Source organism: Sebastes umbrosus, chromosome 13 (genome assembly GCF_015220745.1).
Source record: "Sebastes umbrosus isolate fSebUmb1 chromosome 13, fSebUmb1.pri, whole genome shotgun sequence".
Classification (NCBI taxonomy): domain Eukaryota; kingdom Metazoa; phylum Chordata; class Actinopteri; order Perciformes; family Sebastidae; genus Sebastes; species Sebastes umbrosus.
Genome location: NC_051281.1, coordinates 7,535,149 through 7,555,665, shown reverse-complemented (window position 1 = coordinate 7,555,665; position 20,517 = coordinate 7,535,149). Strand labels below are relative to the sequence as shown.

General features: G+C 41.7%; 1 protein-coding gene across 2 annotated transcripts in view; it reads left to right on the top strand.

Annotated features, from left to right (window-relative positions):
- nrp2b (neuropilin 2b) overlaps positions 1 to 20,517 on the top strand; it is a 119,098-nt gene that overhangs the window by 38,159 nt on the left and 60,422 nt on the right. For both annotated transcript variants that reach the window (XM_037788973.1, XM_037788974.1), the window contains exons 4-7: positions 4,598 to 4,825; positions 8,729 to 8,884; positions 8,982 to 9,151; positions 16,652 to 16,807. In XM_037788973.1, coding sequence (XP_037644901.1) covers positions 4,598 to 4,825; positions 8,729 to 8,884; positions 8,982 to 9,151; positions 16,652 to 16,807 — 710 coding nt within the window. The remainder of the gene's footprint in view (positions 1 to 4,597; positions 4,826 to 8,728; positions 8,885 to 8,981; positions 9,152 to 16,651; positions 16,808 to 20,517) is intronic.

The following is a 20,517-nucleotide window of genomic DNA, read 5'->3' as shown; positions in this document are numbered from 1 at the left end:
TAAACTTGCATCTTTTCTAACAGCCAGCAGGGGACGACTCCTCTGGTTGCAAAAAGAAGTCTGGTTGTATAGAAGTCTATGAGAAAGTGATCCTACTTCTCTCTTGATTTATTACCTCAGTAAACATTGCAAACATGAGTTTATGTTCTCAATCGCTAGTTTCAAGTCTTCTACAGGATGATGTTCATTTAGTAAATTATGGTCCCATTTAGAGTCAAATAGACCATAAAGCAGGGGATGCTTTAGGGCGTGGCTACCTTGACAGGGAGTTGTCCATGTTTTCGTGTCACAACTTTATCTCTTTCACAGTGTGTTTTCAGTTCATGAAAGTTAATTATAACCTTTTCGGTCGCCTAAAAATGTCTTATTTAGCGTTCGGTTGTACTTAGCTCCGCCCTCTCGTGTCATTTCTGGTTGCAAAAAAAACAACAACATGGTGACTCCAAAATACCAAACTCGAGTCTTCATAATGGCAGTCCACAAACCACTGGGTGACGTCATGGTGACTACATCCACTTCTTATATACAGTCTATGGTTGGAGCTTTTAGTAAATTACATCGGGGTGGTTGTCTTTTGACAGTTTAATTTCTTGTGTCAGTGGTAATTTAGGAGTTTATTGTGGAGGTAAATCCCTGCTGCGCTTCAGTGACAGTAGCTGAAATGTACCGTCAGAGGACTTTCAGCACCACGAGCCTGGAATCCAACCATACATATGGAAAAACCAAGCTGTGGTTTTACAGGAACCGTGGAGCTGTGTGTGGGCCTGCGGTGTGTGTGTGTGTGTTAAGTCACCTCTGCATGTGCACAAATGTGTGTGTATGTGTGTGCGCGTTAGAGCTCGGTGGAGGGAAGGAGGGAATAATTGTGGGTTTGATCCGACTAATAGCCTATTGGCATGACAGACGGTTTGAATGAAAGTAGATGTCTGCATGCCAGCTTACCACACACACATTTTTATAGGAAATAAACACAATTTAAATGAATGAAAGTGTTTGCATGCCAGCTCGCCATACAAACACACACACACACACACACACACACACACACACACACACACACACTGACAGACCTCGTCCCGTCTCCCCGAAATCAGTGAGCCATAAGCACCAGCGCCAGATCTACCCAGCAACACACACTCACACACTTCCTCTAACCTTACCCCATAGTGAAACACGTGTTTCTTTCACACTCGTCCAATTCAAACAGATGGGAAGTGAGGAGAAAAGAATAGGAAATGAGACAGTGGGAGGGAAGGGAATGATGGAGCGGTGGAAGATAAAAAGATGCATGGGACGACGTTAAAAAAAGAACAGCAGGAGAGAAGAGAGTAAGAAAGATCAGGAAAGAAAAGGAGGGCAGTGGGGGATGCACAGTTTAAAAAGAGGAAGGAGAAATGAATGAGGGGAGAAGTTGAGCGGGACAAAAGTCGTTAAAAAACCAGACAGATGTACGTAGATTTAATACAGAGGAGACTGCAAGCAGTTTGGAATATTTTAAGCAAATTTTAAATACATTCCTTTTTTGGGTTTTAGTTTAAAAATAGCAAAGAGGAGGGACAAGGTGGAGACATGAGAGAAGATGTGGAGAAGGTACAGACCGGACGGGAGAAAGGAGGGCACGAGTGTTTTTGCGATGTTCATGAACATGAAGTAATGAGAAGGGAATAAAACTGCTGCCGGCAACAGAACTGGTCAGGCGTTCACTCCACACACACACACACACACATGCTCGTAGTCTCGGAGACCGGCGCTATCCAGCGACTGACTCTGCAGGGGGGCCAGACGCAGGGGGAACCCCGTGAGAGACAGTGTGTGTGTGTGTGTGTGTTTTTGCTTGTATGTGAGATCATTGCATGAGGGAGAAGGTCACGATAACAAGCTACTCAGACCGGGAAGTGGGACAGAAAAACAGACAAGCAGAGATTTATCAAGACAAACAGACAATCTTTGTTGCACTAAAAATAGATGGTTGCCGTGGAAGATGGAGGATCATATAGATGTAGGGGAGGTATTCAAACAAATCAAAATAGGGAAAATGTATTTGTTGCATTTCAATTTCTGCAATTGAAACTATAAATCAGCCATGTAAGAGATTTTGTCAAATATTTCCCCAGACAGCTGCCGTGCAGGATCAGTGAAATTCCACAATAAACTTAAGTTGATTTAAAATGAAAGTAAAAGAAAATGAAGTGTGGAGACAGGAAACACAACATCAATATTCCTGGTTCAACCCCGTCTCCTACTAAATTAAGTTCCCATACAACTAAACTGCATTCTCAATTATGCTTCGAGGGAACCTTATTTTCTCCCAGATTATGGACGCAGTTTTAAACAGTTTTAAACACATGGTTAATGTTGTAAATTGAAACAAAAGAAAAAAAAACGCAACAAAACTACTTGGTTAGGTTTAGTAAAAAAACATCATGGTTTGGCTTAAAATTACTACTTATGGTATGTTATTATGCTATAGATGTGAATTAAAATAAGTGAATGTTGACTTTTAGTTTCACACGGGTCGCGCACAACGGCCTCCTGGGTGAAAGTCCTGTGTTTGTTGGACCCATCCACCCCGATCTCCTACCTACGCGGACTTCTGCGGACTATCATTACAAACATATTTGTGGTACCTCAAAAACAAACGTAATCCGCAAAATCCACAAAATTAGTTTCCCATGAAATGTAATTCATAATGCAGTTTCGTTGAATGGGAATGCCAACGTTTGATCATCAGTGTCACAGACTTACTAGCCTACTAGAAATTGTTTTTTAAAAAAGTGCAGTGTCTCACACCACTTCCTGGTGTAACAACCTGTTTCCATTGAAATCTTTGGCAAAACTAGCCATTTTAGTTGTGGATCAATTTCATTATTGGCAGCACTCAAAGCCCAATACATACGTAAAATACATATAAAGCTTAAAAAGACACATTTGGTCACAGTTATGAGCACAAAGTGGAAGCTGTTAAGCAGCCAAAGCAGACAGCCGGATTGATTAAAATCAATGTTTATCTGTTCAGTCAAACACAAGTGAGACAGATGAAGACTGGAGCTGAAACACGTCTGATGTAGACCGCTTGTTACAAACACCCATAACTGTACATGGACACACTCATGTTTAAATGCACTTTGCATGCCAGGATACACTCACTCTCTCTTAATGTGTCTCTTACCCACTTGCTCTTCATTTACTCATGCAAGCACGCACGCAAGGCAGCACAATAGCAGACACTCTTAACAGACTGCAGAGAAATGGGTTACCATAAGAGGCTTAGACAGTCTGGGTGTTTGGTCATACATGGCTGGGCGGACTGGAATAATGGTCCAGTTGGTGCGACCCCATCCGCTCCATAACGTGTGTGAGTATTAATAGAGAGGGTATTACAGTCATTCAGAAATGAAGAGCCCCAGATTACCCCCAGATCACGGTGTGTGTGTGTGTGTGTGTGTGTGTGTGTGTGTGTGCACGTACGATGATATCTAAAGCTTCTCATAACTGTCAGACCACCCAACCGTGATACTGTCAACATATTCTACATCTGCCCTTCATGCTCCTGTTTACATCTTTTTCCACATCTTTATTTCCGTCTTTGTTCTTATCTCTCTCTCTTCTTGCTCAATTTGATTTCCCACTGGTTTTCTTCTTCTCTTTCTTTATCTTTATTTGTTTCCTTCTGTCTCACTTGAATTCCTCAATCTCTGTGTTAATACTCAAAGAGCAATGTCTCTTTTGAGGTTGCCCCTGCATTTTCCCAGGAGCTGGTGGGGATACAGCGTCTTGCTCAAGTGCATTTGTCTGTTATGAACACCCAGACTTGGGCTTTCTGGCAATCAGTCCTCTATAGTGTTGCTCTCTCGCTCACACTCTGCTTTATCTTAGTCTTTACAGATGACACAATGTAAATTGGTTACTGGTTTAGTGCTTCAAATGTCTGCTGGTTAAAATCAGAGGGCTACCTTCGGGTCTGAAAAGTGAAGCCAATGCAGAAGTGTCTTAAACTTGCATTCTTTCTAACAGCCAGCAGGGGGCGACTCCTCTGGTTGCATCAGAAAAGGATCCTTTTGTCATAGAACTTTAACCCTTTCACTGTGTGTTTTCAATTCATGAAAGTTAATATTACAATTTGGTGACCTAAAAGTGTCTTATTCAGTGTTCAGTTGTACTTAGCTCCACCCTCTCGTGTCACTTCTGGTTGCAAAAAACCAAGACAGCGACAGCCAAAATGCTGAAATCAAGACTTTCTACCCACAAGATTCATATCTACATAAATAGAGTACAGAGTTACTTCAAATGCTGATATCTCACAAGTTGGGACATCAGCAGACCTAACTTTGCTCTAAATACATATTCTACATGCTTTCCAACAATCACATTAACTGTATTTAAAGTACATAATGTGGAGTCAGAGTTAATCTCACATAGCCAAACTTTATGATGAAATTGTGAGGCAGGTTTCAGTTTTAAAGCACCTTCCTTCAGTGTTTGCCCTGGATAATATCATTAGTTTGAAGTATAATCACAGTCTATGGTGTCAAACTGCTATAAATATGCACTTTCTATGTCTCTTAATCTATATCTTGTATCTGTGTCCTCACTCCAGGTTCAGACTGTTCCCGTAACTTCACCAGTCCCTCGGGTCTCATCGAGTCCCCGGGCTTCCCCGACAAATACCCCCACAACCTGGAGTGCTCCTTCATCATCATCGTGCCCCCCAGCATGGACGTGACCCTCACCTTCCTCACCTTCGACCTGGAGAACGACCCCCTGCCGGGCGGAGAGGGGGACTGCAAGTACGACTGGCTGGAGGTGTGGGACGGGCTCCCAGGAGGTGAGACGTTCATCAACTGGATGTGTTTATGGATCATGATGATGATCATGGTTCAATGACAATGGTGCTGTTGGTGATTTTAAACAATAATTCAACCATTTCACGAGTCAATACTAAAAAGAGGCAAAGTTAAAATGGTGCGTATTCTGCCCTGCCTACATCATTATTGACTGAGGTGGAGTAGCAACTATTTTAGTAGCTGTGCGTTGGTAGATGAAAGCTAAGCTCACAGGCAGGATGCTGGCACCCACTGTGGAGAAACAACACAACGTTTCAAGGGGAAAATAAAATAGGAGTTGCTGAGAGGAGGGAGGAAAGAGGGGAGGTGAGAGGAGGAGCGGTAGAGGGCTAGGATATTTCTGGTCTCGCTCCTAGAAGGACTGGAAGAGTTGAGAAGGACAAATGTAAGGCACAGAGACCTTGGATCTGGTTTCAAGAGATGGAACAGGTATAGAGAAAAAGAAGAGCGGTGGAAGGGCAGGGAAAGGTCTTCCACTCGCTGGGAAGACTAGAACAAAGACAGGAGAAGTTGAGATGAATAAATGAAGGCCAGGAGAGCACAGGGAGAAAAGAGAAACAGGAGGATTTGAAGGGAGTTCAGCAAGTTGGAATGGAAGAGGAGGAAGATTCGTCTTGGAAAATAAATCTTTCCTGCAGTATTTTATGCTTTTCTATTTTAGTTTTGATCCTTTTTTGTAGTTTGTTGCGTGATACTTATTATTTCTATGTCGTTTTAACAATTTGAAGGAGACATTTATAATTGCTTGATTATTATATAGGACCTATTATGTTCATTTTCAGGTGCATACTTGTATTTTGGGGTTCTAAAACGTGTTTACACGCTTCAATGTTCAAAAAATGCTTTATTTTTCGCTCTGTTTGAGCTCCTTTGGGCGTGCCAAACTAGCCGCTAGACAAAGTGTGTTACTTGGTGACATCGCCACGTTAAAAAGGAAAAGGCGGGACTTCAAGCAAGGCATTTCAGGCAGTTCAAGAGCAGTGTTTCTGTGGGGGAGACTAACTCTCTTTGGTGTGGACTTTGGGCTTTGTAACTTGCAGACCTTTTTACACGCAAAAAAAAAAATATATAACACTAAAGGAAAGGGAAAAAGCACAAAAGTACAATAGGTCCTCTTTAAATATATCTTGTAAAGTATTTAGAACTTACCCAGCAAAGACTGAACAGCATTAAGGAGAGCAACTATTGGTGCTTTTCTTCTTATGAATAACTTTGCTGTAAATATGAATTCAGCCTGAGGAGAGAAGACAAGTCCGAGAGATGGTACAAAGAGAATAGGGCGATTAAAGGAGAAAAGCCACAACATCTTTACTCATTTCCAGGAGATTAAATAGAAGACGAGAGGTTACGCAAAGTTGAAAGTAAAAAAAAAAATTAAGATGACCAGAAAGGCAAAAAGAGAGAGGGATGGAAGAGAAAGTGAGGATGAAAGGCCTCTGCTCCAAGAGAGACTATGAGAAGGATGGCAGGATGAAAGTAAAGGAAGCAAAGTGGAATGAAGTGGGAGGAGGTTGAAAGGGAAGGAAATATACAGGATGAGATTCAGAGGTGAAGGACTTAGTTCAACCGTTGCAGGAGAGTAGAGTCCTGAGCAGGAAGAGGATGAGAAAGAGCAAGGGCAGAGCATGGCCATGGTTGTTTCTTATCAGGTTCAAGTGTTAATGGTTGTTTTGTGTGTGTGTTTTTGCATTTACTCCCATGTACAGTATGTGTACGAGCAACCCGATCTCGTGGAAAGGCGTATAAATAGCACACAACATTACAAGGACATTATGCGTGTCACGAGGATGCATTTTAGGCTTTTTGATCCCCGGGAGGAAATTGGGGCATTACAGTTGCTCTTTTATTAACATAAAGAAATGTCAGAAAATAGAAATAAAGGAGTATTTAACATGTAGATTATGTATATAATGCTACAGTACAAACATAACATATTTAAAGAAATATAAGTAAGTATTAAATTTAAAAAGATAAGAAAATAGGATATGTAAAATATGTACAAATATTTGCATTATGACACAATATATAAAAAATAACCACAGTGCCAATAAGTAAATACAAAATGCTGAGAAGTGGGATCTATTAAGTGTGTTAATATAAATGCCAGAATGGTATAAATAAGAATAATTCTTGAAACGTACAGTATAAATGCAGTATTAATGACAGTATTGCACATTTAGAAAAACAGACCAAAAATCTCTTTAAAAGCATGTTTAGAGAGGACGCAGCTTAAGTTAGTTGCTAGGAAACAAATTGGAAAAAAAGAAGATAAAGAAGAAAGCTAAAAGTTGCATAAAATAAGAAAACGAGCAGGAGCAACTGCGGTCCGCGCATTTGCACTCATTCACTCGTTTATGAAAATCATTATGGTTTAGCTTAAAATAAGTACATAAAAAATAAGTAAAAAGTACGGAAACAACGTAACAGAAGTACGGAAAACACGTCACTAAAAACACGCCACTAAAGTAACTTACATTTAACTCAACAACTCTTTGGGACAAAAACACTTAAACATCAGTTTCCAGGTTGAAAGTCCTGTGTTTGTTGGACCCGTCCACCTTCCCTCCTGCCATCCATAATCAGTCTTTCTCACTTTTTATTCTACGTCACTAGCTCTGACCGTAGCATATTTACACGGATGCATTTACATTGCAGTCAATACAGACTACATGGCGTACAAATGACACGCCGAAAGCAAGAATGGCGTTCTTATTGCACGCGAAATTATTTGCAAATTACTGTGTCATTCATTCACCATTTAGTGTGACCGGGCTGGTATAAGTATGATTGTGTTGCTTGCTCTCATTCCCCTCCATGGCATGGCATGGCATTGGTATCAGTGTGTGTGTGTGTGTGTGTGTGTGTGTGTGTGTGTGTGTGTTGCCACATACAGTACTGTATCTGTTTTCAGGGGTCAGGCAAGGGACAAATGTGCCTTCTGTCAAGTTTATACTCTGCTGAAATTAAATTCATAAACAAAGAGGAAGAAAGAGAAATGAGACCATTTTTGCCTGCGAGCCAGAAATATTAAATATTAAATCTTCCAAAAAAAATATATATTCAATTCGTTGGACCCCAATTTTATGCAAACTTGGGTCATTTATTTATAGAAATCATCTCTTGTGGATTTTAGATTCTCTCCCTCTTCCTCTTTTTTGCCTTTCTCCTCCTTTCACCACCACCATCAAGAAAAGAGTTATTACCGTTATTTGCTCTAGAGCCCTATTTCAAATATCCACCAATCCCAAAAGGGAAGAGAGAAAAAATCAATAGCGCTGATCGATTGGCTGCTATTTTCTTCCTCTTCCTCCTCCACAAGCCTCCCAGTGTGTGTACAGTATCTGTATGTGTGTGAGAGAGAGGAGTCAGGGAGGAGCAGGATGAATCAACACATGCACACACACCCCGGGGCTCTAAATCACACTCATCTGTTTGTGTTGACATGTACAAGTTGTGGTATTAGAGAAGAGGACAGTAGAGGAATCACTTAGATCCTGGGATTTACACACACATGTATATATATAGTACACATAGTAAAACCAGTGATAGAGTTGATAGATGGAGGGAGGAGAGGTGATGACATGAGAGGGTGGAGTGATGAGCAGATGTCAGCGGAGGAAGGAGTGATAGAGATAATGGAAGACGGGAAACAACAATGCAAGTAGCAGAGGATAGAGACAGAGAGATGAGGATTACGGGATAAAGGGATTGATAAAGGAATGAAAATATTAATGAATCATCTTGACACCTGGATGAGTGAGATCATTGTAACATCTTGTGTAACCATGATCACGAGGGACACAAATAAACCAGCATATATTTAAGTTGCGGACAGAAATTAAACAGACTGATGGCTAATCCGATACTTGTTGTGTGATCGACAGTTGGCCCTCTGATTGGTCGATACTGTGGGACCAGGGTGCCTCCTGAAATCCAATCATCTACCGGGATCCTCTCTCTATCCTTCCACACGGACATGGCCGTGGCTAAAGATGGCTTCTCAGCTCGATACAACATGACGCACAAGGAAGTCAGTGAGAGTAAGTTTTAATTTAATTTTTTATATTTTTTTAAATGTAATAAAAGTTAGAATATTTGGTGTAAATCTCTTCCTCTCCCCCTCCTATTGTCTTGTAGCGTTCCACTGTAGTAATGCGTTCGGTCTGGAGTCGGGAAAGATCACAGATGACCAGATCACCGCCTCGTCAAGTTTCTACGATGAACACTGGCTGCCGCGACAGGCCCGACTCAATTACCATGACAACGGATGGACGCCCAATGAAGACAGCAACAGAGAGTACATACAGGTACGAGGCTAGAGACCTGGAGCTGTGGTGCAAACAAAGTAGAATTCACGGGTTCCTCAATGACTCTATTCATAGATGGTCTTATGGGTCCATTGATAATGGGTACCATGATCACATCAATGACACTTGCAATCACTCACATACGCTATAGCCACACAAATCCTGAATTGAAACTGAGCCGTACACTCAATTATAAACAGATGTACACGTAAGAAGTTAAATCTTCATCTCTATTACACACAAACTGACCTCACACGTACTTTTCAAAAGGTGAGTTAATAAACCCATCCCCTAGAAATTATGGTCACATACAACTAATTTACAGCAAATATATGTTAAAGTTACTGTGAGGAACTTTTAACAGATTATGAAACAGTCTCAATTTAATGCGGATGCCTCTATGTGACCCACATATACAAACAAGGCCATCAGCGAGAAGATATTTCTATATAGTTATTCTTAATGCCTGTCATCGGTGCCACCGGGTCGGATTCTGCACAAAGTCAGGCAAAATCATGTACATTCACCAGAAACTCCTTCAGCCGACCGGATCACATTTTCTATTAACATAATAAGGAAATATTTTAACGTATCTTGCAAGTCACAAAAACGTTGATACTGAAGTAAAAAAACTAAAATGATTTAGTAGTATATACTAATAATATCTAGGAGTCAAGATTGGGTACACGTAGTACATCAAAAGCAAATTTTTCTTCAAGTTTTGAGGGGTTTCTTCTCTTTCTTCGGGATGTGGCACAGATCCAAGATCCAAACCCTGAAACACAGAATCGTATTCCTGAAAAAGTTTACTCTGCCGAAACTAAAAACAGATTGCACTCTTATTTTAATAGCATCTTTTTTTCCTTGCGTTGACATGTCACACATAATAACTCCGCCACAGCTCTATTTGTGTCAGCGTGTGCGAGTGTGTGGGAGGGAGAGAGAGAGCGAGTGAGTGAGTGGGAGGTGTAGTGATATCAAGGTTTAGCAGCTAGATGCCTGGGTAAGGCATTGTTTCCCGTATTTTATCACAGTGCCAACTTCCTGCCATCCCTGTGCCAGGCGTGAGTTATGAGGCTGTCTGGGTGAGAGGGGAAAGGGAGTGTGAGGTTCACTCACCCCTCAGACACAAATGAATTCAAACCAGCCTGCGAGGCGCTCTTCGGTGAGACGCCTCCTATAAACAAAAGATTATCTTGTTGGGTGTCACCTTCCTGCAGCCTTGCAAAGACGGCCCGCAGGTTTCGCTTTACTCATTCTCAACACGCTTTTTTTGAAATAGGCAAAATCTCACCAAAGATTTCCCTTCATTAAGGCATCAGTTTGAGCTCTTCCTGTACCCAGCGTCTTCTCTATTTCATAGAAATTTAAGAGCAAGTTTCGAGAGCCAGAAACTCTCATCATCACCCATAGTTTGCCAACTGGTCAGGATGCCAGCTGCTTGACTCTCACTTTTCCTGACTAAAATCTTGCAGCACAATCACACCACTAAAAAGCTCACAGGAATTAGTCTTTCTGTTGTGCATTTAACAACATCCTCTCTAAAGCCCTGATCACACAGAGCTCGTTTGGCAGGTGGAAAACACGAGGCGCACTACACTTTTCGCACCTTTTTGTTGCCCGATCAGACAGAGCGTTTTTTTTAAGTTTGCTGCGTCTTTTTATTTTATATGTTGCCAGGAAACCACTAAATGACTGCTAACTAGGGCTGTCCCAAATACCCTTTTGGGGCTTCGAAGCTTCAGTAAGAAATATTCGAAGGTATCCGAAGCTTCGTGACGCAGTGCGGCGCAGAAGACTGACATGTCTGTTTGTCTCCATCTCCCCTTTTTCAGTGCTGCTGCCGCACTACTGTACACACACACACACACACACACACCTCTAAACACAACAAACGGCGATATCTGTCTGAGAATAACTAATGATAATGAATGTTGAATATGAATGATGAATGATGTTGTGGGATTATTCTTTATTTCATGGACTATTTTGGGATTTCTACATTATTATTACATACAGCTATACTGTATATAAAAAATAAAAATAAAAAAAACAAAGCGTTCGAATATGGCAACGGTCTTCGGAGCTTCGAAGCATTTTGGGTCGGCCCTAGTGCTAACGTTACCTTATTACAAACCATGAACTGTACGTGACCCAAAGAGTTAATAGTACAGTTTAAATTAATGAAAACAACTTACCCAAAATCTCAAGTACCGCACTAATTTGCCTCTTGCAATTTTTTGTTCAGATCATGGTAACTAATGTTGGTAAACTCATAAACAAATGGCTCTGGGTATCTAGCAACTTCCTTCAGGCCTGCTGTTTTCTGTTGTGATCATAGTTACTGCGGTTGGTAAAGTCATAAAGCTCTGGGTATTCAGCAAAAGTCACCACAATGAGAAAAAACACTAATGACGTCGGACGCTTTTCCATTCTGAGTTGAATTATTTTCAACTCGAGGCGTTCAGGGCGCTTCTGTAACAACGCAAGGTGCTCAGCAACGCAAAAACAGCGCGCGAAACGCTTCACTCTCATTGAAAACAATTACAAAGAGCCGCCCCAGGCTGCTAGAACGCACTCTGTCTGATCACGGCCTAAAAGCTGTGATAAGATAACCCAAGATGTGCTGCTTCTACGAAATGATCAAGTTCAGTTGACAGTAAAGGAGCTGATCCCTCATCAGTGTTTTGCTGTCTGTTATCATGACACAATCTCAGATATGGAATAGAAGCGGTAGTTATGATTGTCAGAGCTCTACTGAGGCCAAACTCAGGGCCAGCAAACACAGGAAGGGACTGTGGCCAAGAGGCAGCGTGAGGCCAAGGTCCCATCAGTCTCACACTTCCTTCCTGTTTCACCTCAACTGCAGCTGACAGCTCACTCTCTCCGGCCCACTCTCAAAATTAGCTGACATTAAAGAATTTGCTTAACGTGAATCGCTTGAACGACTCTCCATATTTTATTCATGAAATTCTTTTTTTTTTGTCCTGACATTCAGATTGACCATATAATCTCCTCAGCTCATGAAAAGACCCGATTCAGATTGTATTGTTCGTGACACATCCACACAGAATTGGCTGGAATTGAAGCTTCTACTTCTCTCGTGTTGTCTTTCTGTCTCTCTCTGGTCACCGGTGTTGTGGTCGGGGTCGCTGCGTTCCACAGAGGCTCTCAGCTGTTCCCCTGCGTTAACACCTAGAGCAAGGCCCCTGCATGTGTGTGTGTACATAGGTGTGCGTTTGTGTATATGTGTGTGTGTGTGTGTGCGACCTCCTGTCTTGACAAGCAGCTGTCATAAATGCCAACATGCCTCTCCTTTTTGCATCTACTGTAGCAGCCCCTGGTCTCTTATAACTGAGTGTGTGTGTCCATGCATGTCTGTGTGAGTGTGTGTTCAAGTGTGTGTTTGTTGATAGGTGTGCACTTGCCGCTCAGGCATGTGTGTGTTGCCAAGTTAGCTCAAGAGCCACGTGTGTTGTTTAAATGTCTTTCTAGGGCACTTTCGCTGATGTAGCATGCTCTTCTATTCTGTTCTGTTCTATTATTATGGCTCCGTCCAAAATCACATGTTGTGTTCAAATGTCCATACTAACATGCTATTTAGTACGCTAAAACACTATGTGACATTTTTTAGTATGTCTAAAACCTTAGTATGAAACCAAAAGTGCACGAATTGCATACTATTTCTAGTGAAATATTACAGTAGGCAACGCTGGACACTACGGCGCCATAAACATCCCACAATGCAATGCGGTAGGGACGACAACGTTCATAATAGACGTTGACGGACAGCTCTGTAACGTCAATAGCGCTTCAATTTATCTCTTAAGTATATGATTTCACTTTGCTAGGCGTAATATATATTTTAAATTAATTCAGACTTTGATTCTCACAAACCGTCGTTTTGGTCACAAGAGGTTGGCACAGGTTACCGTGGTTACACGTCTCCAAATGGCAAGGAGGCTCCCAGGAAGAGGTACAATCGTTCAACCTACAAAAGTAGGTTGAATACGAACACATATTGGGTGTTGGATGTGATGTGATTTCGGATGAAGTCATACTATACACTACTTATTCAATATGTGTATATCCTTCAACATACTTTTGTGTGAATGAACAGTGGTATGTGTCTTTTCGGATGCACTGAGCAGTAATTTATGTCGTCACTTCCTGAGAGCCTCCTTGCCAGTTGGAGACACGTAACCATGGTAACCTGTACCAACCTCATGTGACCAAGCGAGGATTTGTGAGAATCATAAAGTCTGAACTAATTTAAAAACTATTACGCCTAGCAAAGTGGAATTCATACACTTAAATGTAGGCGTCATTGACATTACAGAGCTGTCGTTATGAACGTTGTTGCATTGCATTATGGGATATTTATGCCGCCGTAGTGTCCAGCGTTTGCATACTGTAATATTTCACAGGAAATAGGATGTAATCCAATTGAAACCTTGGTTTCATACCAAGGTTTCGGACATACTAAAAAATCTCACATACTAAATAGCATGTTAGTATAACATTTTGGATGCAACTATTCTATTCTATTCTATTCTATTCTATTCTGTTCTATGCGGGGCTGGTCCAGTGAGGTGTGGTGCAGATTGATGATGTGAGTTCTGGTGGCTACGTTATTCTAACAACTCTGTGATTGATGAGAAGCCTTTCCTGGGAAGGCTCACTTAGCATATCTCTCTCTCTCTCTCTCTCTCTCTCTCTCTCTCTCTCTCTCTCTCCTCTCTTATTCATTCTCCACCTCCTCCTCTTCTTTCTCTCTCTCTTACTCCTCACCCTTCCTCTTCTCATCGTTCCTCTCCTCGGTTCTGGACCATCGATTAGTTGTCTTGGTGGATCTCTGTTTGGCCCTAAGCGTGCAGGCGAGTGTGTGCGTGTGAGTGTGTACGTGTGAGTGTGTGCGTGTGTGTGTGTGTTGGAAGTAATCTAAAACACCTGTCTCCCTGACAGATAACAAACGCAGCATTTTACCTCCCCCGGTGTTTTGTACTATACCCCAGTGCGATGCACAGCACACACTCGCACACCTACACACAACAAGTCCTGATTAATCTACAGGTTTCAGCAGCTCCAATGGAGGAGAATAAATGTTATAACCTACAGTGGAACCTTTCTCATCTTCTGCTCTTTATTTGTCTGCAGCCTCTCGTTGTAAAGTAGAGGCTTGAATTTCCAGCCACGGTCCCAACGCAGCAGAGAACATAATTCATGTAAACTGAGGGCTTTAAGATGTGAAATACTCAGGTTAAACAGCTGCAGGTGTGCTGTGTTCCTGGTAAGGAACTGTAACTACTCAATGTACTGAATCGTCATACAACGAGCCGCATGATATCTTAAAGTTATTCCTCATTTTTTGTGCGTTTTCCTACGAATGTCCAGCAACACGTGTCCACTCATCACATGCATACAGTCTTTTCAAAATAAACTTCCGCCTTAACAATAATAATAATAATGAGTTTAATTTATATAGCGCACTTTAAAGTATAGAGAAATGTCAAGGTGCTTCATATAAAGGGTAAAACAATCAGACACAAACAAAACATGCAATTAAAAGCATTAAAACAGGATAAATAAAATGATAGAAGGTTAAAAGTAACTAAAATTACTATAATATAGTAATTCTAAAAACCCTAGGGGAAAGTTAAAAGGGACAAGTGAGTTTTAAGATTAGATTTAAAAACAGCAAGTAAGACGTCTTCACAGGAAACAACTTGGTAAGGTTTAGGAAAAGATCGTGGTTTGGGTTGAAATAACTACGGAAGTGGCGTTACTTAAGTACAGAAGTTATATTACAAATAAGTCAACGTTTGGGATTACATAACAACAGAAGTGGTATTACTTAAGTACAAAAAGTTACATGACGAATAAATCAACGTTGACTTCTGGTTCACACGGGACACAAACGCCTCTGTCTCCTGAGTGAAAGTCTGGTGTTTTTGGACCCATCCATCCACTCTGACCTCGTCCCTATGCGGCGTTTATCGCTCTTTATACTTCCTTGTTCACAATACATTCAAATTGATTTTGTGGGATATACACAAATTACAGTGCTTTACTTACAGTACAGCTTGAACTACTATAACCCTCAATAAAATCATGTCAGACCCCAGATAAAAGCACAGAATATAGATGTGAAAGTCTTCTTTAGTCGTGTTAAAATATATTCACCAAAGAATATAATCTATTTATATCACTTACAAATTGAAAGTCTATGAAATAATCATTTTTGATACTTCCGATAGTGATTCAGAGAGCTCCATTGTTCTGCCTGATCTCCTCATTTTGAGCACCGTGGAGCAAAACAAATGAGTATCTACTTGAGGGACCTTGAAATGAAGGAGTTTTGAAGCCCGCATTCAGCACACAGTGCCGTCCATGTATAATGCAACACAGCTAGCAGCATGCCAGACACGTAGCGTAGCATCCACAATCAGGATGGGGAGGTGATTATGGCTATTGTATGGGAGGAAATTAAAATGAGCCCCGGGTCATTACTATCGATCTGCCAGGAGAGAGGCACAGAGAGGGAGAGGAAGGGAGAGAGAGAAGGAGATGAGAAGGAGAGGAAAGTGGAGCGGTGAAGGTGAGAGATGGATGCTGATAAATTCAGGTGTATATTTGTGTGTTTGTGTCTATTTTTAATCAATTTAATGTTGTAAGAGCGTCAGCATGAGGGCGCTGTGTCAAGTGTGTGACTTGGGTTTTGGGCTAACATTAGAATTAGATTCAGATCAGGGAAGGATAGAGAGTTTCATTATCAGTTCTCAGTGGTGTAATGCACCAAAGTAATAATACTTCCATACGTTACAGTACTTTTTTGGGAGTATCTGAACGGTTACTTTAAAAGTTTTTAGCGAGCGATGAGTCACACAGGACGCCGGACACCCCTGATTTGCATAAAGTAGCCTAGACCTCAACTTTATGCAAATGAGGAGCAGCCAAGGCGACGCCCCATCTCTCAAACCGTGCCGCCACGCTACCAGAATGCATTGCACGGCTGCTTGCATAGACAATGAATGGAAAGCGTGGAAAGGACGGGTCCTGTGGACACATACCATTACTGGATTTAACACTATAGACATGACCACTGACTATTTGTGTAACAATTTACCCACAAATGCACAGACTGACCGTACACGGACAGTCTTGTTCTTCAAGTAGCCTCCATTTTTAAGGTGGTGTTGCATGTCAAGAGGAAGAAACTTGACATAAATCTCAAAATTCTGACTTGCTTTCTTATTTATTAACAGCATTTACTTGTACTTTTACTTTCAATACTTAAGTACACTTAAGATCAACCACTTTAAGACTTACTCAAGTAATATTCTGATAAGTGGTCAGATATCTATACTTTTACTAAAGTGTGGCTTTCAGGTACTTCATCCACCACTGTCAGTTCTCAGCTTGTTTGCATTCTTTAATGTTTTGGTCATGATGTTTTTTATTCTTTGGTAAAACTTCCTCTCTCCTCCTCTTCGTCAATAGGTGGACCTCCATACGTTGAAGGTGCTCACAGGCATCGCCACCCAGGGCGCCATTTCAAAGGAAACTCAAAAGGCTTACCACGTCACCACCTTCAAGCTGGAGGTCAGCACCAACGGGGAGGACTGGATGGTCTACAGACACGGCAAGAATCATAAGGTAGGCACTAACACACATGGGATGAACTGCAAAGTATTCGGGGCGAGAGAGAGAGTGAGAGAAAGTCTGGATGCTCTTAGGTGACACACACACATGCCTGGACGTGCACGCACATGGAAGAGGCCGAGAAGCACATGAGACGGAATATATGCAGCAATACCTGACCACAAGCCCAAAATCCAGCCGGTGTCTGCAATTACAGCCATTCCACCGCCGCTCAGTTGGCTTCATTTAAAGGTTTACGGCCGAGCCAGAATCAGCACACGTCTCCCAGCTCCGAGTGATACCTTACATCACCGAATGCAGCTATGCTTACAGCGCAGTCTGCTTTGCACATATCCCATCTGGTTTGTGTTACTCACTGGTCAGAGTTCTGCCTAATGTCGACCTGGTTGGACAGGTTTCTAAAGCTGCTTCTCTCGGCGGTGTTAAAGCATGATGAATCATCAGTGGGTGTGCTGCAGTCTGGGGGGGGGCGGGGAAGCCAGCTAAGAAATGAAGCAGGCGGTACCCAGGGTCTTTAAAATGGTTGCAATTAAAGTGGAGGAGCGTTCCAGTGGTTGCGGCTGTTTTTTCCATCACGGCCGTTCTCCCACTGCTATAGCGGTCACATGTGTTTGTCCTGCGGTCTAACGCCACGTCTAGCTCTGCACTATAAACCCGCTAATACATGCACACACACTCGCAGATGCATACATGCTGTACAGTGCAAATGCTTCTTTTCCTCTGAGAGGGAAACAGGAGATCCAGTCTAACCATCTGGGGTTCCTCTGTGAACTGCAGATCCCATAAGGCTTATGGATGTAGCGAACTCCCAGAGAAATGATTGATGGATAAAACGCAGGGAGTTGTGGAGAAGTCGGGGCAGTCGGGGAGGAAATAAATAAATAAGTTGAGGGATGATGGAAGAATGAGGACAAGGAGGTGAGTGTGAAGCAAGTTTTTAAATCAGGTTTATAGCTGTTAAGATTAGTCGACTTTTAATTGGTGCAGTATGAACGAGTAAATCCACCTCTTTTTAACAATCAATCAATCAATCAATCAATCAATCAATCAATCAATCAATCCATCAGTTGTTTTGTCAGTCAAACAGTGATATTCTGCTGACACCAGGCTTTAACAATCCAATACGCAAAACGGATTAATGATGATGTTTTGAGGTTAGTAGTTGGTGTCACCACCCATAATCCCCCTTGATTCCCCCATAACCCTGGAAAGCTGAATGCCTATGGGAGGCACAGAGGGGTGTGTGTGCGTGCATGTGAATAATATGCATGTGTGTATGTGTGTGTGTCTTTGAGGAGGAGGAGGAGGAGGGGTTTCGAATAAATCAGCAGCAGCTTCTGGTGGAATATCCCTCCCTTGTCTTCCAACACACACACACACGCACACTCACACCAACTGGTAACGGTCTTTTGAGCCCCCCCGGTGAGACAGTCTGCGCTGTAATCTGATGGTTCAGCTCCGGGTCGTCAGACAGTTCATTTGATCCATTACTGTATATCATAATCTCATCTGTACGTTATGGATATTAATCGGATATATGGAGGTTTTTGTCATCCTGATTGTTCACACTGTAATTGTACTATGTCGGTCTATTCTGCACACACGGCATCTATTGAATGTCTGTCCGTCCAGGGAGAGTTTTTCCTTCCGTAACGGCCGGAACACACTGGTGTCGCGATACCTCATGCTTTTTAAGTCTCACCTATTTTTTCCGCATGCCGCGTGCAGTTCACAGCAAAGATAGACAGTGAAAATGATCTTTTGACCGTATATTGACATCATACCAGCAAACATTACTACAGTTTCAATGTCTGCATCTGTAAAATATGTCGTAGACGTGAACAAAAAGTTCATATTTATCTTTAACTCAAAACTTTCTGTTTTAAAATAAAAGCTCTCTAGCTTTTTTTCGGGCAGAATTCCCTCATTTGTTAACACAAATGAAATATTTGCAGAACAGTGTTGTGGAATATGCAGTGACTTGCACGGCTCCATAAATTAATTATCTATCATTAATATTTACAAATGAGCACATGCTTCTTAAACTTTGCTCTGTCTAAAATAAATATAAATGTTATGGTGCTTCCTCTGTCCTGAGAGGGAGAGATGAAAGAGGATGCAGAGTAAAGGTAGAGCAGAGAGAGCCGAGAAAAGACGACAAGAGTGATGGTCATTTATCTAATGATGAAACGATGGTGTCAGCATCTTGGCGCCTAATGTCCCTCCTCAACTGACATACCTCAGGCGGCCAATCGGCAACGGCCTCGCCATCTCAACTGTTCCCAATCTTTTAGGGTGTAAAGCGAGAGTCTTGACTTTTATGTTGTAAAGTCATATAAATAACTCAACGGTCAGTGGCCAAGAAGATCTTTTGGCAGTGTTTTATGGTTTGGGTGTGTAAAATGCTGTGTCACAGCATAATTCAAGGAAATAGTTTTCATAATTGAGAGCAGATCCTGGATCATTTCATGCAGGGATCAGCAGTAAGCATGTACGTAAATGTACACGAACGCCACATAGAATGATGTATTTATTACTTCATTTCTTAATAAAGTAGCTTTTTTTTTACCAATGCAAGGCTTCAACTCCTCTCCGTTTAACTTGTTGAACCTGCTCTGACCTGCTCATTGATCCATCCGTCTCTCGCCTGACATTTTCATTCACTCACCCCTTCACTAGTTCTCTCAAAAACTACCCGTCATCCATCAAATCCTCCCTCCTCGCCGACACATCTTCACTCACCTCATCCTTCCAGTCTTGCTCTCTTTTCCATCCCTCGTCTTTCCTCTCCCTCCACACTCCATCATTCGTTCTCCCTCCTCCCCCCCATACGTTTCTGAAAAAGTCATCACGAAATAGAAGTCTATGCTGCTCGAACAAATGACTTTCTGTGCTTGGCTACAGCGATGGTTTGGTGTGAGAGTCTGTGTGTGTTTAATCTGGAAGAATTATTGAATTAGTGTTTTATGAGCAAGAGGCATGAAAGGATGACAGAAATGAATTAGAGCCACATGGATATTAAGAAAATAAAAGAGCATATAGCATAATGCTTGAACACACACTCAAGAGCAAGAACACAAATACACACATGCTTGTTGTATGTTAACATAAAGCAGCCACTGTGACCACAGAGACACACACACACACACACTGTGGTTTTAAACATCTGGGAGCCAGCCCATGTCACACAGCGTCATGATGATTTGTGTGATCTGTAATGTATTTGATAATGTCATTAAAGGAACCAGATGGGACATGTGGAATATATGTTAACTTGCAGGAACTTTTTCAGAGAGAAGGAGAAGTAATATTCCTGCAGCATTTGTTCCTACATGCTCACAAGTGACAGGTACTGACTCAAGACGTGCACCGGAGAAAGAGACGAATGAAGCAGACAGAAAGTAAAAGACACGGGGGAATACTGGGCGAACACGATTATATTCAGGCTGTTCTCATACACCGTTTATAGCTATACTTAAATTAAATTAAAGCACTGTAATTCGTGCATATCCCACAAAATCAATTTGTATGTAAATGTATAAAGAGCGACAAAAAACACCAGACTTTTGCCCAGGAGACCAGTGTTCATACCCCGTGTGAAACCAGAAGTCAACGTTGATTAATTTGTCACATAACTTCTGTATTTAAGTTACACCACATCCATAGTTATTTTAACCCAATCATGATCTTTTCCTAAACCTAAC